This window comes from Callionymus lyra, chromosome 16, assembly GCF_982586985.1.
Source record: "Callionymus lyra chromosome 16, fCalLyr1.hap1.1, whole genome shotgun sequence".
Lineage (NCBI taxonomy): Eukaryota > Metazoa > Chordata > Actinopteri > Syngnathiformes > Callionymidae > Callionymus > Callionymus lyra.
The window spans coordinates 728,685-755,532 of NC_141833.1; the positions used below are offsets into that span (position 1 = coordinate 728,685).

A 26,848-nucleotide genomic window follows, 5' to 3' on the forward strand; every position below is an offset into this window, starting at 1 on the left:
TGTCAGTCATTGATTGTGGATAAATATTGATACTGATTTATCGCTTCATAAACATATCATCTTTGATAAAGACATATGAGTCATAGCTGAAATATTATGTTTTAATTATCAATTAATTTTAAATTATGTATCAAAAATCTTTAATCTACCATATTTAATGATCTGAGACCTTTCAACAAGTGTGACAAAACAAAATAATATTTTATTTAAGGCCAAATGTAGTTTTTAAATATTCTATTGTATTTTTCTTAGTCTTATCTCTTTTTAATACGATTGAAATTAAAACCATTTCTGGTCTTAATTATATCTGTAGATAAAGTCCTTACGCCTGTCCTTCGCCAAACAAACCCCTGTTACTTTGTTGTAAAAGTCCACCTTATTTTCTTTCTTTTTAAAAGTCTCTCCTCCTCAATGTAGCTGTGATGTAGTTTTTGGAGGCTCATTAGCGTGTGCCTCCAACTTTGCCTTTTCACGCAGTTCTATTTCCGATCATCCAAACTAAATAAGACCCTTACAAAAATTAAACTTGGTTAAAGACGTCAGCCAGACTGGGGAAAACCAATGCAAATAAACGTATCTGTGGGCATTATATTGGCGACATTCAGAGATATGGCAACCGGGGCACGTCAATTGCATGCATCAACACAGTTTGTGATGGATTGTGCATCATGGCTCTGCCTCACCTGCCTCCCCTGACCTCACAACCCTGTGTGTGCCATACCCTGGTTTGGAATTTTGAAGCGACGTTAAGATGCACTGACCTTGCCGATGCCGGAGGAGTCGCACAAGGCCGTGGTGTACTGTCGATCCAACTCTGGTGCGTTGTCATTCAGGTCTAACGTCTCAATAGCGACGAGAACCCTGGAAACTTGGCTGGGGTTGTCTGGAAGAGCAAGTTTCAGGCAGATCAGTATGCATATGAAAAAAAGTGTTATCAGTAGTTGATTCCATCAAAATATGCCAAAACCAATTTTCTTCTCATCAGTTTAAAATACTATTTGAAAAAAACAATCACAATTCCTATTTTGGGTTAGGGAACAGAATAATTTTAAAGTAAGGATGCACTGATTTAGTCTGCATGACAAGAATGAAGGAAGCATCGAAGTACTGAGACAGTGCATGTGACGCGAGAGCGACAAGTCGATCTTGTCACCGCATTCTTCATGTACCCATTTATCATTCGTACAGTACACACACACTCATGCAAATATAACTGGACACTCACACTCCGGCAGAGTGCCATGGATGACAGGTAAAAAGCTGAAAATGAGCTCTTGCCGTATTCCCACAGGGTGAGCATACCGCCCATGGCCATGGCACGTCTCGTAGTGTGCTTTATGTCAACACTGGCTGTTTATTAGAAAGCGCTCATTATTCCAGACAGCCGCTCACCGTGCACAACGTTGCTGCCACAAGGACCCCGGAGTAGATTGTAAGTAAAGATTACATTTGTCCAGAGCCACTCTTGGCAGTACAACAACATCTCTTCCTTGCACTGTCAGCCTCTGGAAAGAAACTCTGACAATAGTTCACCTCCCACACTATCCTGCATACTACCTGCTCAAATTTAACCAAAGATATCCTTATAGTTAGACGCCATCATGACGGTGATCAGAGTGACTGATGACGCTCTGATTTCAGTTCTAGCTAGACACCGGTGTGAGTGACTTAAACATGGTAGCCTGCTATTACTGGAAGAAAACAAAGAATCCAAGTATATATTTAAAAATGATCAACCGGCAACCACCATGGAATGGAGGAATACATTGACAAACTTCACGAAGGACAAAGTAACATGGGACGCAAGGGAACAGGTTTGTCAGGCGAAACCGCCTCCATTCCTGTAGCGAAGTGACAAAGATCTCTGGACTCGCCAATATTCACGGATTCACTAACTCAAATGGATCCTTCTTCTCCACCACAGTATTATAGAGAGGTTGGTGAATACTCTCCTGAACTGGAATCCCGGCTGACCCTGGTCGAGTTGATCGATAAACATTTTAATTATTAAAAATAGTTTGGAGTTCAGTCATGAGTGAAGAAACTATCACGACTCTAAAAAAGTAAATAATACATTTTAAAAACAGTTTTTATCTTCAAGTGAGCTCAATGAGGGACAACCTGATCTTCTCTGGAATACCTGAAATCCACATCAACCCTGAAGTAAGTTCCCAGTTAAATAACTGGTCGAGAAACAAGGAATCTAGCTTAAAGGGACGCAGTATGACCCACACTAGATTAGTGAAATCTCTACAATCAATTAGATCAGAAACAAAATCCATCCCAAATAGTAAGCAACCACGCACCAGTCACACTTGGTCTAAGTCTTCATTGATGGAGGTTTAACACATCTCTACAAAAATATAAGGAATTTGAAAATTATTTCAAGCAAAAAGGGTCCTACTCTCTATGTCTCTACTCTAGGAAAAAGCTAAAGCTGTAATACATGCTTTTCCTTCCACAAGAAGAAAACTGAGGACCAACAGGAAAAAATATTTGGAGAGAAAACTAAAAGAACAAGTTAAACCAACTTGCGAACCCAAAATAAACCTTCATGCAAATGACCTGCTCATCCTATCTTCAAGAGTGTTTTTAGTTTTTGGAAGTTTATCATCCAATCATTTTGTAATATCTGAAGTTACTCAGTAAACTGGTCAAAATCCAGAATTTTACCATCTGGAAAGGACAAAAAATGTACGTTAATGTCAAATTTCACAAGCGCTTCCAGAGTAGACACTACACAGTGTGCACTCTGGAAGCTCTCGCAATACTTTGCCAGAGTACTTCCTGAGTACCTTGTTATTCTAAAAACGTCTGCCACAAACAAATGTAAAATATAAACTTGTTTCATTTTTTCTAGAACAATTCTTCTCGTCAAGGCTTCAATACAAGTTACATTACAAAAGAGCACTATGGAGGTAAATGGATGTTTCTTGTGTCTTTTAGAGGAAGATAAAGACAAAGACCACTCGGCTCCAGTCGCTACATTCAAATGGATGTACATTTTTTACTATAACTCTTGAAAGGTACGGAGTACTCAATGTATTCCAACCCTTTGTCGACATGGGGGTGAGTTTTAAATGAAAGTTTGAATAAACTAACCATTTGACCAAGTCTACTGCCTGACATTTAACCCTAAGTAAACAGCGGACAGGGGATATTCTGGGCTACAGGCTCGCCCACATGCTCTGGCTGAATGGCTGGTGGCTCTGGACTGGTTGGCTCTACGCTTCCCCCTCCTGGCGCCTGTCTCTTGTGCCTCCCCTGTATGCTGCCTTGCCCATATTCTTGCTAGTGATGCGTGGATGAGGCCTTATGATGCAGCATCAGTTGTTGGAGTTGAATTGAATGTCATCATTTTGAAAAGTCACTGCCCGGGTCCTGCCGTGTTCTCGATGTTCCCTCTTTCCCTTCCTGCAGACTGCTAGAGGTGGCTCTTCAGGGTCTGTGTGCTGTCTCATGCATACATCCATATATACACACACACCTTGCCTTCTTTCCCACATTTCTCTTTTCTGTATCCCCCCACTTGAGTTTGCTTTACTGTGTATTATATATATTTGCAATAACCCAGATCACTAAGGGAGATCATGGTCTGCCTCAAGGTTTCTGTAAAGAGGCAGTTATCCCTTGCCACAGTGGCGTTATTGCATGCTCTTGTTGTTGGACAATGGATACCTTTTCACAGAATGAACACAATACAGGGTATTCATATTATACCCTGTGATTTTCTTTCTTTATTACTGATAATGGTGTCTGAATAAATGAAACATAAATAAATAAATAAATCATAAATAGAGAGAAGCCATTGTGCAACACAGAAAAAAGTGAACCCTCATTTCAATTTCGGTATAAATAAAAGCAACTAATTTGTTCTATAAAAAGTACAAATGAGTAGAACAAGAATATAAATAATAATATAGATGCTAACATCTTTTAATAAGAACACTCAATTAACAATCATTTTACGTTGAACAATTATTCAGTTATTGAAAAACAGACAAAAAAAACAATTCCACATCAATTACAGCAATGTAGTTGACAATTATTCCAAAATTCTACTTCTAAATAATAGTTTAAAAAATACATCAATGCTGTTATCAATTTTCAACAATAAATATGGAATACATTAAATAAAATCCATAAAACTGCTGTGAAAATATATATATTTTTTCAGATACATTGATCTTTAGGTAAATAATTTTACTACTATCTATCTTTTTTTCAAATTGGAAAAATTGCACCCTTTTGACTTAGAGTGATTATAGCACTTATCTACTTAGTGAGCTGTGAGACCAAGACTGACCCTGGACTTTTCATGTAAACCAGATCTAAAGAACCCTCACCTCGTTGTGTGGCAATGATGGTGATGTTATGCCAGTGCTCTTGCTCACGATCCAGTTCCAAAGCTGTGGTGATCAGACCTGAATCTGGGGTGATTCGAAACAACGCCTCTGGGTCTGACTGAGGATCAATGGAAAACCTGGAGGGAAAAGGTAGAGAAGCAGCATTTACTTTTACCTTTCCTTCACCACCCATGTATGTATGTTGTAGTACATTTGTTCACATCTCTTTACATGAGAAAATAATATTCTCCAAATGATAATTGATGGTCAATTTTTAACTTGCTAAAGGATAAGTGCTGAAATCTAGTGTGTGTGTGGAGATGGTTGATAGGCTCAAAAAGATATGCAGATTGTAAAAGGCACCGCGGAGGAGTCGTTATCATCTAAAATAATCCCTCTTTATTAATCGTCGGCCAATTTAAACATAGACTCGCTTATCGCTTTCTCAAACTTTGATTCTGTCAAGTCTCCTCCTTCTTTTTGCTGTTCTTTGCCTCTTCTGAAAATTGCGTCCTTTTTGTCACCATCATACTGATTCTAAATGTTAAAGCTGATATGTAAAGCTGACACTGTCTTAGTTGTGAGAGCTGGAAAAAGCTTGATGTGTGGACTTAAATTAAATAGTTATGGAAATTACTTCAGTGACGATGTACAATTTTTTTAATTTGTCACTTTGTGTTAATTTAGAAAACTGAGCCTTAAAGAAAACGACTATTGAAAACATTAATCAAGAATGTTAAATTCACTTTAGCCATTGGCTGCTTGATCTGAACTCTGTAAAGGCAATATGGATTTCAATACCTGATGTTATTGGTAAGACCAGTGTCTGGGTCTACAGCGCTGACTCTGCCAACAGTGCATGCTGGCGGGCAGTTCTCTGATACGTCCATATGGTATCGCGACCTGGAGAACCTCGGAGGCTCGTCTGCATCCAGGACGGCCACTCTGATGGACGCCCGGTCTTTAAAGGGCCCACGTCTTAAGAAGCGTGGATCCACGATTGGGTTGAGAACTTCCACAGAGAAGGAGTAGGAGCTGCGACTTTCATAGTCCACAGGCTGGAGAGAGAGATGAGGCAGAGGAGACGAAATTATGCAAAGTCATCATAAAATCAAATATCATATCAAATCACTGTTTGACCATTTTCATTAGCTTTAATTTCTGGAGTAATATATTTCTGACATCACTACTAAAATGCATATCTTAATATCTAAAGATATGGCACTTCTGACAGGCCATCAGCAGGCAGAAGAAGATGACACTGGCAGTATCTGTAATTCCAGCAATTGGTCAGAACTCTTTGAACTTGGCTTTTAGGTAGATGCCTGCAGGGAGAGCGTTTCATTCAAATGGGGATCGGCAGCAGTGAGATGCTGATGTTACAGAATCGTTAATGACGTTTGCCTTGAAAAAATGAAGGATGTAGGAGAGTCAGTAGTGAGGAATGTTGGTTTGATACTGCAACCCAGCAGGAGCTTCCATGGAATCACCTGATCTTGTTCAAGTTTTGAACAATTTTCATAAAAATGATCTTCTGCAAGACAATGTTAAACACAATTCAGTTTAAAAAAAAGTTTATTCAGAACCCTTGAGGCCAAACTTTCTTTTTTAGCAGTAGCTTCTGATTAACTGCTTAAAGTGAGAATATTGAATTTGGTCTTACAGTCATCCTGGGAAGACGTTTGCTATCTTGAAAGATAACATATCAACAAAACAATTTGATGCCAGTTGGGAATATGTTAATGTGTATGCACAAAAGCCAATTTACTGAATGGTAGTTGAGCCCATATAGCTTTTTGAGGGTGGTAAAAATCCATCTTATTGTTTCATACTAACTTCATCTCTCGCATCTAAATATTGCCCCAAAACTGACCATGTAGGCAAGTTTGATATTTATTATAAGAGATTCATCAACGCTTTGCATTAGCCATATCATGTAATTACTACTGATACTACTAATACTTAGATTGTGTCTTCTTGTTCTTTCTTTTTATTTCTCTTTGCTCTTGTTCTTATTTTTTATAAATAATCGTCTGTATTGCTGTGTCTAATTGGAAAAACAATTTCATCAATAAAGATCTACCTAAACTAACCTAACCTTACCTAACCTAACCTAACCTAACCTAACCTAACCTAATAACTATATTCTTAACCATTACTTTTTTACCCCAGTACAATCATATAAACTATTCTTGCAGACATCTGTGGTTTAATTCCATGACATTATATCAAAACTATAGACTTTTCACACTGCTAGGCAGAGATGGTAGCTCTCCTTGAACTCACTGATTATATCATCCAGGTGTAAAAAGCAGAAATATTCCTTTAATCCTTTTGGCCATGGACAAACATTTGAGTAAATTATAGTTAATTACATTTAAAAACTCCAAGTGTAGTGGCTTTACACACTAACTTAAGTATTTATTTGAATTAAAGAAAAAGAAGAGCATTACCTTCAAGTATAGTTAATTTAATTCACTTGCGGGGCCATTCCATTAGTGCAGTCAGGGTTGTGAAGGAGGATTTTAAGATGTACAGTTAAAAGTGTAGTGGAAAGTTGGTCCGCTATCTTTACTGTTTACTTGTTACATTACAGAATAAAATAATCCTTTTTAGCAAATGATTATTCCCCATCGTAAATTACAACCGTATTAAACAGAAAACAAGTTGGTAGTTAAAGCAGTCAATAAAGATATCCTTAATTAAACATAAAATTAATTATGAACTACATTCATTAATGCAATATTGTATCTTTCTTGTGTTCCCAAGTGATAAAATATTTTAAAGTATTTGTTCATCCTTTAAGAGTATTGACTCGGGATTGAACCTAATAGACCAAATGCAATATACACTCTCCTGGCTAGGGAATAATGGTGGCAGGATTTGAGAAAACTATTCCACGGAATGTCATAAGCAATGTTAATAATGATACACTATACTGCCTTTCCTTCATTTTTTAGCTCCCTTTAGAAACTACAGTCATCTGCATTACAGGGTTTGATAAGAGGTACGGCAGCTCAGTCAGCAGGCATGGACGGATAACACAGAAAATGCAGGTTATTTTGGGAATTAATAAATGAGGAGATTAGTCACATTGGACAGGAAGATGTAGATGGTGAGAGTGTGTCTGTGCAATGAGACAAAAGGTCCACTAACTGGTTCCTATTAGAGGGAAAAGGATCCAATCTGTCTGAGGAGGAGAGGTGTCACTTACACTGGGAAGACACACTCATCACCAATGCCCTTCCTCTATCCTCTACTTTATCACTGCACATCTTCCCCTCCTTGCAAACTCACACACTCCATCTACCTCCTATGTTTTAAAAGTAAATTGATGCTTATCTCAAGCATTCTCTTTCACATCATCTAGCAATGCCTTTTGTTACTGGTTACTGAAAAGCATTTAGCGAACCTGGATGTTGGTATGGATATTGGTGTGTGCATCAGAAATTTATAATTATGCAATTACGCAATTACATTTTAAATGTAAAGGGCAGCACAAATCATTCAGCAATCAACTGTTAGTTTCTGACCTTCAAACACGTTCTGAGGAAAGACTAAAGAATACATACTGGCCCATTAACTCGATTTGTAGATGAGAGCCACAGTTCAGTCAGGATAGATAATAACAATGATAAGGGTTGTGGGTTACATGGTGTTGTTAATGCCTACCAGGGGGTACATTGAGTATATGGAATCGCTGATGAAGACATCCAACTGCATCTGCAGACCTTCATCAACTGTAAAAATGTAGTCTCAAACTGAAGGAATCACCAGATATGACAGGGGTAAGAGAAACTGATGAAATTGCACTGACTGATTTGAAACTCCAGTAGCCGAAAATATATCTAGTAGTTGATTCAAACGTAGCTGGGGGTCCTGTGAAAAAACAGCTCTCTTTTTTTCTTATTTAACAATGGTGAAGGGTTCAAAGTTCTAGTGGGATGCATTTCACCGATTGGGTTTCTTGAATTCAATGGCACCTACATTTATACTAAGCACCTCATTTCAGTTAAAAAAGGGGTAACCTCGTTTAATTATCCACGGGATTGTAGCATAGATTAAGGAGAAATGGACGCCACTAGTGTCTGCGTCTGGGTGGTGTTTTGCCACAAACAGGTTAAAGCGAAAACCAAAAGCCCAAGAAGTCAACGTAATTGCAAGGACACAAGCATCACCTCGAAATCATTTGCTTCTTGATACAACACAAAACATAAACAAATTACATGTGAATAAAGAGTGTACACATTAGACCAAACATGGGTTTGTGTAGAAACAAGTAACAATGAAACCAATAATTGACAATTTCCTGTTTTTTTGTTTTTTTTCTTCATATGTTTCTTGGATTATTACCTGTTCTTATTGTTTTATCATAACACCAGAGATAAATAATTTTTATTTAATTATTCGTTTTTTTGAAGTGTGTTTTCTGAACACATAATGCATATTTGTGACTTCCTGTAGTATATTGTAAAGGACAAGCATGGAATTAAAAATATTTTCTCCCTTGATAATTCATTCATACATCAGTGAAGCCCTGAAGCATCTCATTATTGTCCCATTTAACAGGGTTTATCAATATAATAATTATTTTGTATTTCTACGTTAACAAGCAAATATTTCTTTTATACAGGCCCAATGTTCACCATATACAATGTTAGACTTTTCAAGTCGGACATTGCACTCTCTCTAGTTCACACTCGTTTTCTCCTGGATTGGATTATCACAATCTCAGCAGCGTGTGAGAAAACAAACACAGATAATCTTGTGCACACTGCTGGCGTGTGAACGCGGATTATCCGGGCGTTTTAAGTGAGAGTGGAAGGGAATAATAGCAGCAAACTGACAGGCCACTGGTCCCTCCGGAAAAAGAAATGAAAGGTGCACAAATAGCAGTTTACGAGGCTCTAAGCATCTTTAAAGGAATCAAAATGAGTTTTGAGTGAAAATTTCAAATGCTGCTCCCTGCTGAGCTGCGAAGTGACTGAATCATATTTTGTGTGGTATTTAAGAGTGTAATACCCTGGTATTAACTGCTGCTCTCCAGTGTCCCTTCTTATTCTTTCTAATGATTGGCCGCTAGCTAGTTACAGCAACAAACTTGTTGTTAGCTGAACGAACAGAAATAAAGCGTACTTGTGTTTTTTTACAACCCACAATGGCTGAAGAAGGAGAAGAAATTAACTTGGTTGCAGATTTTCAAGGTCCTATCAAGAAAAGCTGGACATCGTGATGGTAACTCCGAGGCAAGTCTGTCACAAACAGTCAAAAAATTTGTGCGCCACTTTTAATCCATGAACTCCGTGAGTAAAATTTTATTTTCTTAAAAATTGTTGCGCTTCAATGAGGTTATTATTCATGCTTTTTGTGAGTGTCACAGCTGTAGCTGCAGTGAAAAGAGACTTGTGCACTCGGATTATGTTTCCTCACTAAAGGCATTTATTCTGGACACACAAGTGTCTGTCTGTGATGCAATAATGGGTGACGCAACAGCTCTTTAAACTTTTTTTTGCATAATGGTTTCTTTAAATCGTCAATATGTAACTCTGGGAGACAAACGCTGAAGTGGTCCGACTGCATTATTGTGTGTGATATAACCGCAACTCTCGGCGCTGCTGCTTGACCGCTGGCTGTGTTTTTTTGTTTTTCGTGTTGACTTTACTAACTTCTGATGCAAGAAGCATCTATTATTGTTGTCATGGAAACCACACAGACAGTCGGAGTGATATTTCCAGCGATGTGCTCATTTGATAATGCTCTAAACGTCTTATTGACCTTTCTACGTGGTGTACAATTAACCTTAAAGTAATTATTTATTTTGCAACAAATTAAAAGTTAAAGCCTTCATTTACAAATTAATATTTGTCTGACAGTGAGGGAAAAGCTTGAGTCAAACTAAGTACTTAAAATAATTATAAATAAAAACCACTAATGATTGGAAAAAAACAGGCAATAGAAGAACAAGAAAATATTAACTGTTGTGTTGCCCGAAAACAAATGTGTTTGAGGTGTGTTTGACGGACAACACAAGGGATACCACAAACACATTTGTTTTCAGGGCTTTGGGTCACCTTAACCCTGAGATAACACAAGGGTTAAAATGTGTTTGTCAATTCTAATTAGATGATCACTTTGGATCAATCAAATATCTTCATAAGAGGTGTTATATCGTGTTGACATCACCTGCCAGAGTCATACCTGATCTAGTTCTGTGTTGACTTCGGGTGGTTCCCACGTGCTGAAATGTTGCGTGATAGTGGAGTCTAATATCTGGTACTTTTTGACAGACATGCAAACCTCCTTCCTTACTTCCTTTTTAAAAGGGCAGTAATTCCCTTGACCTGAAAGAACTGAGCAAATTGAAAAAAGCGAGTTGAAAAATAGTAGTCAATATTTCCTCACAGCACCACGGGACTTTTACAGCTGCTGGACTGACCGGGTTCCTGCATGATAACAGAGTCTTCGCCAAGGTGCCTTATCTCTATTTCTGCCAACAACACGTGGGGTAAGGGGTCTTACTCATGCAGCGGAGCAATGCTGTTTGAAGTGAGAGAAATCTATTAAAGTAAATGTCAAGAGATTAAATACCCAACCATTTTTTATGTTCTCTTGTCTTTAACGTTATTATAATGTTTTAAAATAAATGCTTTAACACAGAAGAGTCGAGGATTCATCTGATTGTCAACACCGTTACCACAGGACACCTTAATTAATTAATGAAACCCCATGTTTATTAAACAATAGTTCATAAAATAGTGAATATTTTGAGCGAAGGTTAACTTAACTTAACATTTTTGCCTGAATATTACTGTGAGCATGTTTATTCTGGTGTCCTTGAACATCACACTCTCTCGATTCATTTTCTTTCATTAGATTTACACACAGACTTTTAGGCAGAAACCTGGCAAAACTAAACTGTAAACAGGTATTAATGTGAAGGAAATACACACCAAGTCTGGAAAAAACAGCCACCAGTGGCGCACAAATGCTGACAAGATAGCTGAGAGACTTTACTTAGTATCAAGGATTTAGCATATAGACATTTAAAGACAACCTCTGTCACTACAGCGAATATGTGTCCAGACAACTTATGTTAACTCAAATCCCTTTGTTTGTCTGCAGTGAAACATTTATGTATACATATTGTATATTTATTTATTTAAGATTAGAATATGGTGTCAAAAACAATTGGAATGATTATTTGACGAGTGGGAACATATTGAGACACAGATCAGAAAATGATCTTTTCCTGTTGCTAAGAATATGGTCAGCCCATGTGTGCTTGCGCGCATGTGTGCACTGACATGGAAAACACGGCTAAGGAAGACAACCCTCTCGATCAAAAACACACGTACATGCCTGACTTGCCCTGTGGACACAAAGATGCAAAAGAACGAAGCAAAGGATTGGGAAGGATATAATTTTTTTGTGTGTGCATTCATATTTATTCATTTTGTGTGCAAATGTGGATGTGTATGCAGAGAGACAGTGGCAGAGGACAGCAGGAATGGAAGAGAGTGAGCTCTTTATTGCTGGAGGTCTCTGTGGGCCTGTCGGTAAATAAGCAGTGATAAGCAGCAGGCAGCTTCAATTCAGCAGCCAGACTAGCAGACTGTTAATGACCTGACTTCATATTTGATTATTTGCTTGTTGTGACCCTGCTTCACCTCATACACTCACAATTGTTTCCATCTGTTGAATCCCTATTAGTTAAAATGACTCTTCTTACTACATTTCAGGTCATATGTTTTCTGCTCCTGTTGATCTGCCTTGATCTGCCCAGCCATTCATCTACCTGCCTTCTGTCACACACTCATAGCATGAAGTTGATAACCACGCAGGATCCCTTGCTCTGTCTTTGAGTCGGCTCATCACTTGCTCTTTATTCCCCCACAGTGTAAACCTAAGGAGAGAAAAGGTCAAGTGTGGGGAGCTGATGTCTCTATAAATAAATATATCTCTGTGGTTTATGAGAGCCTGTGTACATTCCGTGTGTCTGCATGCCAACAGATTTTGCAATCTACGCTAACGTTTTTGAGAGATCCAGCCTTCAGCGGTGCGATGACCAGCAAGGTCAAGGCTGTCTCTGTGGCAACATAAACGGTTCAGCCCGATAATACTTCCTCCTCCAGGGGCACACACATCATCCCTTTTCCCTGCTGGAAACATTCCTCATAGTCGCCTCACAAAAAATCGGAGACAAGAGGATGTGAGCTGGGATTAGCAGTATTTAATGAAATGCAGCCATATTTACACACCCATTAACACACCAGCCCACAAGTTCCTTTTCTGTTTTTTGTTCACCCATGTGAAGCAGCTTAGTACTAATATTATGTATTTTTAAGTCTATTAATTATTCTAATTTCATATAACTGAGGCAGCCTAAATTATTTAAATTAAAACCACAATGGAGATCGGTTCATTTCTGAATCTATACTACTGTAAATAACCTTCACATAAAGTTTGAGTTACCTTGAATGTTGACATCATATGTTTGAGGAATGAGGTCCCGGACTGGAAAAAAGCTTTCTCACACAGAGGCTTTAATGATAATGAGGACAAACCATTTTAATGGCAAACAAAATCTCTCAAAGGACATCTGTGTTGTGAATGTCCCACTAAATACTATTTTTTGAAAACCCACACTTAAAGGCCTAGTTGAACCAAAATGCACTCATTTTCTACTCACCCTCATGTCGATTAAAGGTTAGGATATTTTCAGAATAATTTTTTCCTTATAGGCAAAAAATGCATCCATTTGATTGAAGCGAATGACGCTCAGTGGTCTTCATGTTCATCTTTGTTGAAAAAGGCACTTAAACATGTTTTTAGACCAATGAGCGTCATTCGCTTCATTTAAATGGTCATATATTTTTGCCTATAGCTCTACAAAGGGACTGAAAACTACTCTGAAAATAATCCAAACCCTTAATCGACATGAAGGTCAGTGGAGAATGAGTGAAGTTTGATTAAATTTTCAGTGAACTAAGATCTCAACATCCACTTCGGACAAAAACAATGTTTCACATCCACATGGTTGCTGAAGTAAAGTACGCTGAGCTTCAGTGGAAAATACAAGAACAACCCTTACTGTTCAGTTGAACTCTGCTGTTCCTTTATTTCTATGTAACCTTTATTTAACCAGATAAATTGATCTCTTTCACGAGGGCGACCTGACCAAGAAAGGCAGCACGAACATCGTGGTTAAACAAAAAGGATAGCAACAACAGTGCAACTAAACAGACATAAAGTGCAGGAGTTGTGGTCACAGCAACAGTTTAAAAACATAGGCACTGTTCATTTGTTTTCCATTGTCTGTCCTTTAGGATGGATCTGAAAGCTCCCAGTGAAATATTAGAGTTTGCGATTTATGTTCAGTTTGGAGGTTATTCCAAGAAGAGCAGAAAAACTGAAAGATTTTTTTTTCCCAATTTCGGTTTGATCACAAAGATGCAAACTATCATTTTAACATTTTTTATATGTGTATTCCATGATAATGTAATTTTGAATACATTTGTTACAGGTTGAAAGTTCTAATGAGTGCACATGTATATAATTAAAAAGTTACAGTAAGGCAATATACATAAACAATTATCTTAGTAATTTGTCTGGATTAACATCCTAACACTGTGTTGGAAAAGGTTTTTATCTATTTTTTTTTTTTCGTGGCACAGAGGCCTGCTGTGTCAACACTACATTTCACACATGGAAGAGCTTTACTACAAAGTCGGCGACCGATTACAACCTATTTTATCATGTGTGACTGCTATTGGCTTCACCATAGATAACGTATGAGACAGTGTTCCACTTTACTTCACTCCAGTTTGCATTGCAAAGCTGCACTACAGAGGAAAATTATTTTCTATTAATATTTAATGAAGCAAAAATATTAACGGACTGTGCTCACTCATACATTTTTAAAGGGCTATCTAGGTCTATTAGACTCTATTTCAACACTAAGATATGTTGAAAATAAGGGCTTGAGGGCACACAGGAAAAAAACAAAACATTTTCTAAAAGTTTGTATATATTTATATTAAATAAATGCCACAAATCAATCCTTTTTCCAAAACCTATTATGGTAGCAGTAGCAGCAGTCAGAGCAATGTTTATTAGCAAATCTGTGACTACATTTTCTCATTTTTCATGAATGAGACCCATTGAGATCCAAGTTGGATGAGATGGAAGATCAGTGGTCTCAGATTTAAAGGAACTGATTTTTCATCCAGCACAATATTACACTACACTGACACTTGCTCATTGTGATTCACTGGGACCTGTTTTTTCTATTTTCTTATAAGGCATTGTCAAGTATATTTGGGTATATTTTATTTGGCACTTTAAAAATTGTGGGGTTGACTTAAATAGAAAGTCCTGTGCATAGAGCGCCAACAGCAGCATCTGTAAAAAGAAGTGATGAGATCCTGTGGTCACTAAATTGGAGACCTTCACCATTCTGGTTGTTCAATAAATTATTTAACAAACATTGTAAACAGAACCTGTGATGAAGGAACGCTTTTGTGGAAGGGAAGGTAAAATCCTATGTTAACAAGTTTCCCATATATACTGAGTGCAATCAACAGGATAGCTCAATTATTTCCATTTTTAATATTTTCAAGTCCAAGTCCACAAGAAAGCATGTAATCTGGTTAAGCAAACTCCAATGAACCTTCTGGAGACAATGCCAAGGTCTCGCATGTTACTAATTTCATAAGTAACATGCGCTTCCCTATTAAGTTTGATTAAGTCCCAATTCAACCATTTCCTGCTAAGTTATCTGGGCTAAACTAATCGCTTTTCAAATCAAGGACATCATTTCAGGATCCCCTAAAATTACCAAAATAGAACAACAAAGTATAGATTTACTTAAGAGTAAACATCTTTGTTTGAACAGTGAAATCTGATCAATTAAAACTTGCCTTGACAGCCTACAGTGAGTATACAATCTTAATTTGTATTCATTTAACGATGAGAGATAGCAATATCCTCCGAGTTGCAGTGGCATGTATTTATCATGACTAACTGGCAGAAGTGACAAAACGAGTTTTTGTAATTCAAGGTAAGCAAATCTGAAATCCAACAGACCCGCCCACATTGTCACTGATGGCCACAGGCTGCCACTGTGGCGCCAATTCCTGCCACTGCCACTGGGAGGATCTCCGTGCTGCTGTAAAACTTTGAGCAGATCAAGACCAACCAATTAACCGTTTTCCCACACTGAAGTAAAAACATGGCAAAAAAAAACCTTACAAGAGATCAGAGATTTCATCTTTTCTATTAAGACACAGCAGGTTTATGATTTTCAACTGTCTAATATTAAGGGAGCATTGACTCACACTGTTTTGTTGCATTGTCTTTGGATGTCCATGCTGTAACTGTGATGTACTCCTGAACAGGTTCTTTCCTCTCCTCTCCTGTCAGTGAATTTGTTCTCATATCTGTTCTCTCACGGACTCCTTGTGTCTTCCAGATTTCCAATCTCCAGTTTCATCACTTTCTATACTCCTTGTAACAGTGTCCACACCTCTGGCACGGCAACAACTGTGATCCAATTTTATCAACTATTCTATAGCTTTTCTGTCCTCCTCCTACTGCCACAGCTTCTACTATAATTCCTATTGATTTGACCTTCATCCCTTCTATCCCCCTGTATCTCTCACCTCATCAGACCTGGCTCTTCTCTTACAAACTGCATTAGAAAGGTCTTGGGAATCTTCTCTGTGAAAAGTGTGTAAAGTGAACACATTCAGCGCTTCATGCCGCTACGATTAATAACTGTTTATAACACATAACACATTTTTTAGACCTTTTAGATAAAGGTATTGGAGTCTGAATTTCAAATCAAGCTTGTTCTTTTGAAACAAATGAAAATTGGTGGGTTGTAATCTAGGTCAAGGTTATATGTAGCTTTGAGCACAAGTGGGACGAATATAATCCAAGAAGAGCCAACGATAGACATGAGAACAGCTATCGCTTAAGTTATTATAATGGCATTTTACCATTTATAATCTATCAATAACATTTTACTTGAAATTACATCAAATACATATTTGGCTTGATGTGTAGTGAAGTTTAAAAACAAACTGGGTAGTTCTGAATAATAAAGAACATCAAGTAAGAGAAAGCTACACAGAGATATGAGAGGATTTAAATTCTGTTGTTATGTCATTCATCTTTTTCCGACTCATAAGGCATGTGGTAAATTCTGTCACAATGCTTGACAACCTAATGGCCTATTTACAAAGCTATCAATAAAGATCAACCTTCATGATTGGATAAAGTATGTTGTGTCAACATGCCTGTTTTTCTTTAAAAAAAAAGGCAAATTGCAATTTCTTAACACATTTACTTGTATCATTGCTCACAGTAGCATGGGAACTAAAAAAAAAGACAAGACAAGCCAAGTTATAATGTTGTCAATTTTGATCAGCTGGTTTTCTGGCATTGGAAGATTCCTATCTTGCTTATAATTTGAATCTTATCCTATCATCACATCCAATTATGTTCCTGCAGTCAATGAACACCCACATTCATGAGCCAGCCTTACCTTATTCAGAGTAATGACCGCTTCTTGATTCAACCCCGTAATGTTGAACGTGTCTCCAGTCTCCCCCTCCAGGATAGTATAGTCCAGCCTGGCGTTTTCACCGAGGTCTGCGTCAGACGCAGAGATTCTGCCAATCTCTGCTCCAGGGATAGCCAACTCAGATACAGAGAAGGACCACATACCTTTGGGGACAAAAACAAAAGGAGCGTCAAATTATAATGATCTTCAATAAGAGCTGAGGTTCTCAAAAGACCACATTGCAATTTGACGACAAGAGTTCTGCCTTGCGTTTGATCCACCACTTAAACAGAGAACAATTATTCCGCTTCTTTCCTCTTTTCATAACCAAAATATATATTTTTTTCTTTTTACAGTAATTAAAATTGATAATGGGGTTAGTCAACAAACATTCAAAGAAGTGCAAAAAAGTTTTTATATGTTTACTATTTTATCTCTTTGTTTGAGCTACTTCTGCAAAATTGTATATTCATTTACAAGGCCAAAGTGTACTTTCCTTTGAAGAACACACCCTCTCATCTAAAAAACAACTACACAGATAAGCAATAATAAATATAAGAATAAAAACAACAAGTGTAAGGTTCTGGCCTGGTGGTGATGATACGATATGCAATACCTCACGTCTTCATTTCTAACAAGAAGAGAGAAATGGAATAATGACAGACGTGCAGGCTTTGTAGCGAAGGGAAATTATGTCGGTGCAGTTTGCTAATTAACTATATCGGATCATTCATAGCGTACATTCGCAGATCTCCATACTTGGACAGTATAAAAATGTAGGAATTAATTATTAGGTAATACAATCTTCAATCGCAGCCCATTTTGACAATTTTACAAAATCCATCCTGCATGACCTTAAACTTTAATCTATTGTGAACATTGAGAACTCTTGTTCAAAAGGATCTGGGGGGGGGGAAGGGTTAAAGTGATTGACATCATTTGGGCGTCACTGGCACCTTTTTTGTCTTGGAAATAGTTATTTGAACTGTTGAAGTGTCTTGAGATAACTGTGTTATGATTTGACACTTTTTCCATCTGTTACTAAGGTCAGCATTCCACGTTATACATTTGCTATCTATACATTTTTCTCAGGTGTATTGTGTCTCCGACATGTTGACTGTATCCAAGCACGCGGGCCGTGGCTTTTGCTTATTTTGGCTTTTGTGTTTCATAGTTAAAAGTCTTTCAGCCAAAAAACAAAACAAAAAATCTTTTTTCTAGTTTTTTTTTTTAATGTCCAGATTTTAGTGCAGTCCTGGTTAATACTACAAGCCAAATTATTTGAGCATTTATAGAATGCAAAAGTTGCTCTCTTATGTCTGCCGCTTCAATGTAAAAACATACCTTTACTAGTGTAGCCATTAATATAGAACATTATGAGAGGCTTTTGTTGCCTCTGCACTTCATGTTCTAAGATCACAGTCCATTTTTTGTTATGAGTCACATGCTGCACAAAAGATGGAGTCACAACGCCAACGTGCTGTATTAGCCATGAACCCACATTGCTTAAAAAAAGGTGCATTTGCCATATGCTGTAGAATCCCAATCCGATTCAAGTGAATGCTGGCATGTTGGATCAACATAAAGTGAGGTAGGAAATAGGTAAGATATCACAAGCTTTCTTGTTCTTTTACACAACAAGGAAAAGACTCTCGTTATCAGCCGAGGCACCATCAAATAATCTTTTTCAAATAATCTGTTTGATAGACGTTAATGCAAAGTGTTAAATCACACAAACACATCATGTTGACGGACAAGATAGGCAAGCTATCTGGGCCAGATGTATTCAGTCTGTGTGACACCTTGTTGGGAATAAAATGTTTCTTTGTAGATCTGAAATACAGTTGTCCTATCAAAGTTTTCATCGGTTGTGTGTGACTGTCTCCTGTTTCATGATCTGTTTTTATGATATTTAAATACAGGGATGTCTGCTGTCACACTGTCAGTGAAATTTCTCTCTCTGTCAACTGAAATGATTACATATCGAGCAGTTGGAGCTCTATAATATGAAGCTGCTTCTAAAATAGATTGTAGAGACACCCACACATCTGCCAACACGTAATTCTGCTCTCATCCAAGTCACGGCTAATACTAAAAAAAAAAAAAGGTTGAGCCACTGACATGAAATCCAAGTACATGAATATAAACACTGAAATTGTGTGCCATGGGAAAGTAGTGGTGAATTAAACTAAAAATACTGATAATTATATAATGTATAATTAAATTAGCAAATATAGATAGATTTAGGAAATAGCAACTACATCGTTGAGATTTGATCAATAAGGGTTTATTTGGCCCATGGAACAGCAATGAACAAATAATCAGAGCATTTTTTTTCGTGAAAATATGATAATGGTTTTATCATGCAGTTTGCCTTGAACATCATCGTGACTTGGATCTTTGCAGTCAGTTTGACTTGGGATGCCGTTTTAATGTAACCAATGTATTTGATCCTTAACTAAAACCCTTTTTAAAATACAGCATTGATATAACTGATATTGAAAAAATACACTCACACCCAGTGGTCATTTTATTTTATGTTTAAGTCCGTAAGATTTTTAAAACACATCTAAGCAAATTAAGTGTACAACTCTTGATGCTTTGATGAAGCATTCATGACCTATCTGCTATCCTATGACTGCTCTTTTGATCCAACTGAGCCCCAGAGGCTGAACAGCTTAGTCAATTGTTTGCTAGAAATCAAACAATGGCTGAGTGAAAACACTCTACAGCTAAATGTGGACAAAACTGAAACACTGGTGATTGCTCCTGATGATAAGATTCCAGGGTTGAGTCAGTACTTGGGTGACTTAGGTCAGTCTGTCAAACTGAGCCTGAGAAACCTGGGTGTTGTATTTGATAAAGACATGTCTCTTGTTTGACATTGCAGAAAACTGACCAGAAACTGTTTCCTTCAACTGAGAAAAATCTCTAAACTTAGGAAAATGTTGTCGCAACATGATCTGGAGCTTGTAATCCATGCGTTTGTTTCTTCTCGTCTGGACTATTGCAACAGTTTGTTTTCAACAAGAAGGAGCTGTCTCGTCTGCAGTTGATTCAGAACTCTGCAGCGAGAATTCTGACCCGCTCAAGTAGAAGAACTCACATCTCTCCGGTCCTTAAAACTCTTCACTGGCTTCCAGTTTCTTTCAGGATCAACTTTAAAATTCTGGTTCTTACTTTCAGAGCTATTCATGGTCAGGCTCCTCCTTACATCACTGATCTGATCCAGCCTTACACCCCAGCTCGGGCTCTGAGGTCTGTGGATCAAAATCTACTTATGGTTCCATGCACACGGCTCAGGACCAGAGGAGTGAAATCTTTTCAGGCTGTTGCTCCTAAGCTTTGGAACGATCTTCCTCTCTCTTTGCGCTTGATGGAGTCTACTGACTCCTTTAAGAAACATCTTAAGACGTTTCTATTTGTTCAGGCTTTTCCTTGAATTTCTCAAACTCCTGTTGTGTTCTCAGTATTATCTTGATCTTTAAAGTATGTACTTTTTTGAGTATTGTTTTGATTGTTTAAGCGCTTTGTGACCCTGGTCTCGAAAAGCGCTATATAAATAAATATTACTTACTTACTTACTTACTATGATTTGAATCACACTCTCGACAAGATAGAGCGACAGACTCTTTGATGTCTAGAGGAGGTTTGATGTCAGGGCAAGGGCCTTCAGTATGTTGTTGACTTGATCTTTTCCCTCCTTCATTTCAACACACTGCGGGTTAAAACATACCATCTTCTATTCCCACTGGCTACTGAACTTTGAATTTTGATAAGCCACCATGAAGACCAACATTAAATACCTAAAATGACTCGTCATTTTCTTTGCATTTTATTTCTCACCAAACCACTGAACAAGTTATTAACCCAAAGTGTGATGTTAGGGTATCATTACAGAAAGCCCAACAAAATATAGTAAGTCACACCTGGGGAGTTGCAGATTTTGCTAATTTGATCTTCCTACAAATGAGAACAACGTTGAAACAGGTGAAGGTGATTTCATTGCTAATTTTGTAAAGATGCTTTGTTATGGACAATGTAGTTAATGCTGAAGTATCATTGATGCAGATCAGGTAAGTTGTTTCTTCCTTTGAAAAAGAAAAAGGAGATAAAACAGAAAAACTACTGAGATGTCCCCAATACTCTGGTTAAAGACTACATCAAGTAATGCAAGTTAGAAACTTTAACTTTAAATTACAGCTATATATTCACTTTATTTGACTTTGTTCCTTTGGTTTGCAACAACAGCATGTGGACAATACCTTCTCTGCTAAAGTAGAACTAATCATAAGCATTGATCTACAACTACAATATAAAATCTAATATCTGCTCAAGTAAATTGTATTAGGCAAGGGCACCATGCCAGAGTGGTTAGCGATAGCTTTCTATGTTGAGTATTTTACAGTGTGTTCTCCCTGTGCTCACATTAGTTTACTTTAGGCACTCCAGTTTCCTCTCATGGTCTGAAAACACAGAGAGGTGTACTTTTACTTCCCCTGTAGAGATTAGTTTGAGTGGTTGTTTGCCTTTGTGGGTTGTGAATGGCGGACAACCTGCTCAGGGTGTCCCCAGCCTCTCACATCAGTTTCTCAGTTTGTTCCTGTCATAAAGTATCTTCTTTCTCTACTGCGTAGGCCACTAGATGTCTCTGGTCGGTCTTTACCAAAGTGGCATTCACCGCCAATCTGGTCGGCTGTGGATCATCTAGTTTTCCCCCCTAAAGGTAGCACTAATCCCTGGCCAAGAAAATATACAATAACCAACAGGACATTGTTATGTTTACAAATAACTCTTGGAAAACGGTGACGTGAATTAATTCATTTGTATATTTTACTTACTCAAAACCACAACAACAACACTTCACTAATGACTTCACACCGTCTCTAGTTGATCAAATAATACATTAAAATATTAGATATCCATAAATGTATCATTTAACAAAGGAAAATTATAATGCAGTTAAAATAGACATAGCAACATTTATTACCTTTTTTTCTGAACTAAGATGGTGAAAACGTACTATATCACTTGGCAATGTAGCATGTAACCCTCCACTTAGGTCACACAAACTCTGTTCGTGCTAAAGGTTAGCCGTGGATTATTCCTTCTCAAGCCTCGAGCCGCAGGCAAAGATCAGGAGTAGCATGCTGATGTTTCTTAACCCTCTTTTCTTCATTTATACCTTTTTCTATGGTCCAGCTGTTGGAGTTTTTAAATCCACTGTTAAGAGCTTCTGCTTGTCAGCAAAAGGTTGTTAGACAGCCGCAGTAGCTTTAGAATATAAAGAATCCTGACATGAATCAAAGAGGTGACAATGAATCACAGTTGTGAAGAGGTAATTAATTTTATTTATATTATTTAGATGAGAATAGAAGGAGAGAAAGCCTGGGGCCTCCTTACAGTCATGCCATGATCAAACTTCCCTGTTAATTTGACAAGGATAAGACAATTTATGAAGGAATTATCAATGACAAAATAGATATATTTTTTTAAAACATTCTAACATTTTATTTTTTATGTTTCCACCAGTGTGGTATTTCTTTGAATGATGTCCTCAATATTTAATAATAATTCTTAAAACACACATTTTTTGTTGGCTATGGCTTTAGCCTGATCTGAACTGCCAGCTGAAACAAGCAAAGACATTCTCAATGCAATGTTCTCCATGGTGGGAGTTGAGCCGACTCTCATTACTTGACATTGCTGGATCTGACATCTGATCAGTGTTACCGAGATTATGAAATATTCACTTTTACTAAAAGATTTCATCAGAATTTGTGATTTTTTAATAAAGATCATCCAAACTCTCAAGAGAGAAAATGGTAGCAGGGAACTATGGAACACACAGGAAGTATGGACAACTTTACCAAAAACATTTTTTGCACTGGATAACACAAGTATATTTATGCTTTAAAGAGACTTATGTCGCATGAAAAATTCTCAGAATTTCTCTCGCTTCAAAGATGCCACGATTGACGTCAGCGTCGCTATGATGATATTATTATATATTTTTCTGTTCATATCTCATCACCTGTTCCATGATGTTGTCCCTGTGACAGGTCGGTTACTTCCTTAATGTCTCCTCTAGAAATCTCCACTATAAATGTTGCCATAAAGCGATTGTTTACCCGAAATTCACAAATTTTCTGCTCACCCATATGTCCACTAAGAGTTGGGTTTTTTCAGAGTAATCTGTTACTATTTAGCCAATGATGCTCAGTGGTTTTCCTTTTCATCTTTACTCAAAAATATCTTAAAAAGATACACATACCTCTGTGGTGCTTGGAGGAAATTGTAATGCAGAGGAGCAATGTCCATCCTCTTATTAAAGTCTCAACATGAGGAATTGTTGCCAAAAAAACTAAATTAGTCTCATGTTTTTCCTGAAACACATTGCATACAGACTTGTTTACATTTTTCCAGAACAATTTATTTCGTCAAGGCTTTAATACAAGATGGATGTTACAGAATAGCAGTTATATTTACTATAATCTATCGTCTGTGTTGCTGTGTGCTGGAAATACAATTTCTTTCCAGAGGAAATATCCACAGGGTTTAATAAAGTTTTATCTATACAAACCGACAGCTGTATGCTAATAAAATCTAATGAGACAAATATACTTTGAGTTGTTTTGATTACATTTTTGTCATCAGCATCTATATAATATCCCTTTTCATTTCAATTATATCAATGGAGTATGAAAACATTGTGAGTCGGATAAATACAATTAAAAAACTGTGCTGAGCTTAGGAAAAACAACAACACTAAGCTTCACGTCGTCAACACCTGAGTGTTTGTATAGTATTCCATAATAATCATTAATGACTATAAGAAAACTAGTTTTGAAGTTGTAGTCGTACATTTGTACTCCAGAATCTACCAGAATCCGTTCAAGATTCTCATCTATATAGTACTAAAGCGTAGTACTGCCTATAGAAGTAATTTTTTTTTCTTGTTCGAATGTTTTACCAAACACATTAAAACATATTGTCAAACACATATATATAAATGTACACGTTTAAATGTAATTCAAAACACGTTTGAACGACTTACCAAACACGTTTAAATGTATTGACGATCTGGTAATACATTTAAAAGTGTTCGACAATACGTTAATACATGTTTGAAAATACGTTCTGACGAGAAGCACAGTCAAAAAATATTCACTCCCATTGGCAGTACTGCGCTTCCATAATATAGGGCTAATTTCAGTTGAGCTGCAAAACTCTCAAACAAGCAAGGAATAATACACTGTCTGTTGCTTTCCCCATGACTGTGAAGGGCTAATAATTTATATATTCCTTTTTTTGTAAATGAAAAAATGACGAGACTAAATGTTTAACTCGTGTTAATACAGATAAGACAACATCTCTGTTTCATTTCAACCATCAACCAACAAATTCCATGAGGACACTACTATATACGAAATAACAGCAACCATCATAATTAACATGGGACACACATTTAATGCATCAAAGAGCAGTTTAATCTGCTTCAAGAAAGACAAACAAAACCATACGATGTCACATTGATCATGTGGCTGGATAATTATAACAGGATAACAAACAAAGTTTTGAACTGGTAATGGGTAGCAAACCATGTCTTATCTGTACATTTGAAAAAAAAAATTGATCTAAAACAAAGCTTAATTCTCCAAATAGAGAATTAAATATTTCACTTCTAATCATAAGTGTGTCACAACACAGTACATAACTCATTACTTTATTCAACTTTAATTTAGGAAATGGTAAATAAACTCCAGCTCAAATAACAACCCATGGACATGATAAGGTAATTATTTAATGGTAAAAATAAATCTAAATTCATATTATACCTTAATAGTAAATAATTAAACTCAGCTCCATCTAGTTACTTTCGGTTGGAGACTGTAGCCATGCCTGAATTGGAACATTAAGTTCATCATCAACTGAATAGCTCTAAAGGCCTTGGTTTTTGTCCTCTTAGACACTTTACTACTGCTTTGACACACATTTGCTTTCACCTAAACTCTATTTGATCCAGCCCAAAGGGAAAGATACCCATCCCTGCAGAAATCGACCGTGATGGATCAGCTCATTTCACAGAGGGCTCAGTGTTTCACTTCTTTAAAGTGGGATAATCTATAGATGCTGTTGTAAACTGAATTTATTATAATCAACCCACTAACTGAAGTTTCAGGATCCAGTGTATAGATTTTCCATGCTTAAAAAAATCTGTTACATGCACAACAAATACACACTTCATGAGTAACTTCAAACAGAACTCATCTTTGCCCCAAAATCAATAGCAGGCAACAAAACACTCTCGTTCAAGGGACACAGACAGGGAGGTGGGTTTCATTATCGTGGCTTGAACAGAAGATTCTCTTCTCACTTGCACCGAGGACAGCATGTATAATGTAGGTACATCCTGTGCTTGTTCTTCTGGCTGTTTCTGCACATCTCACTGTGGGATAAATAAGTGCTGCACCAGTAGCAGAGAGGTTGTAGTAATCGCTGTTGAATCAGAAAATCATTATTAATTTATCACTATTTACATGTTGGTTGCAATGGTAGTGAGGCAGATTATATATCATAGCTAATAATGGACACACTATCAGTATCACCCAGACATATGGACCACAAACTACCTGATCCATCAATTGATTGATGTGGAAGACAACCTTAACAACATCTCTGACGTAGCTCAAGTAGACCTTGAGAGATTAAAAAACCCACAAACAAACCACAAATTTCCTCAGGGGTTTCCAACACACAGCGTCTTCCTCGCCCCAAACATATCATACACATCCTCCCACATCACATTTATGTTTTTTTAATGTCCCATGAACCCTCATTGGTTGGGTTTCTTTTCTTCTTTTAATCTTGCCCCCATTTCTAAAAACGCCTCGGGTTTTCCTTTGTGTCACATGTGTCTAAACATGTGTCTTCTAACAATGTATCTCCATATACTATTTTTTTTTCTTGAGAATTTTCAATTGTAACGTTTTTGAGCGACTGTCTCATTGACTTACTCAGATGTGTAAGATGCAATGAGAAGATTTGCTTCCTATCAAGTTTGTGAGTCCATAAAGCAGAGAAGGAAATAAAGGAAAAGACTAATTGCAGGAATAATTAATTTGGAGCTCCAGTCTTGTCAGGTCTAATATTCTATGCACACCAACAACAATAACTATGGATGAATGCATAAATCTACTCTGCTGTTAAACACATTTATTGTATTCATTTATTTTAATCTCATCCTTACAGTTGAAATTAAATTACATTGAGCTGTGGTTTACAGACAACCATACACTGTTTTCTACTGTAATCATTCAATGGTAGTCTTGTTATTAATAGCCTTTTATTCAGACTTAAATTTTTTACCAATATCAATATTTACTTCATTGCTTATTTATGTTATTTTTATTATTGATGAAGATGATACTGTCAACCTCTCAATGTTATAAATGATGTTCATTTTGGTTGTTGCCCTGGTGGTTACTTTATGTCCCTTTTTTCTATCCAGTGATCTTTCAAGTTCCCCATTCTTAGGAAGGTAGAAAGCTACACGTTTGTATTCCATTTTCCGTAGTACTCATTTGCACCATAATAGTTTGCACTTTGCAGTTTGATAGATATTTTCTCAACATTCTGGTAAGAATCTATTTCTAGCTCTTTACATTACCAACACATCTCTCTCTACTAACCTGGGTCATTTCAACAATCATGCCTCATCAAAAAATTATTTTGTGTGTGATCTGTTTTCTATTTTAAATATTACTCTTAATGGCAATTTTTATAAAAAAACAGCTTTCTTATATTGCCTTGAAATATTATACCCCACACATCTAAACCATCTACCAATGTACTTAACATTCTTTTGGTACTTATACTTATTCATATCATATCTGTCATGCTATTTTAGTTTATTAATTAAAATGTCATTTCCCCA

General features: G+C 37.0%; 1 protein-coding gene across 1 annotated transcript in view; it reads right to left on the reverse strand.

Annotated features, from left to right (window-relative positions):
• cdh24b (cadherin 24, type 2b) overlaps positions 1-26,848 on the reverse strand; it is a 197,532-nt gene that overhangs the window by 17,565 nt on the left and 153,119 nt on the right. Inside the window, exons 7-10 of the mRNA XM_087810345.1 lie at positions 16,894-17,075; positions 5,148-5,404; positions 4,347-4,483; positions 762-883 (exon numbers count right to left, since the gene is read on the reverse strand). Of these exons, the coding sequence (XP_087666471.1) occupies positions 762-883; positions 4,347-4,483; positions 5,148-5,404; positions 16,894-17,075 (698 nt within the window). The remainder of the gene's footprint in view (positions 1-761; positions 884-4,346; positions 4,484-5,147; positions 5,405-16,893; positions 17,076-26,848) is intronic.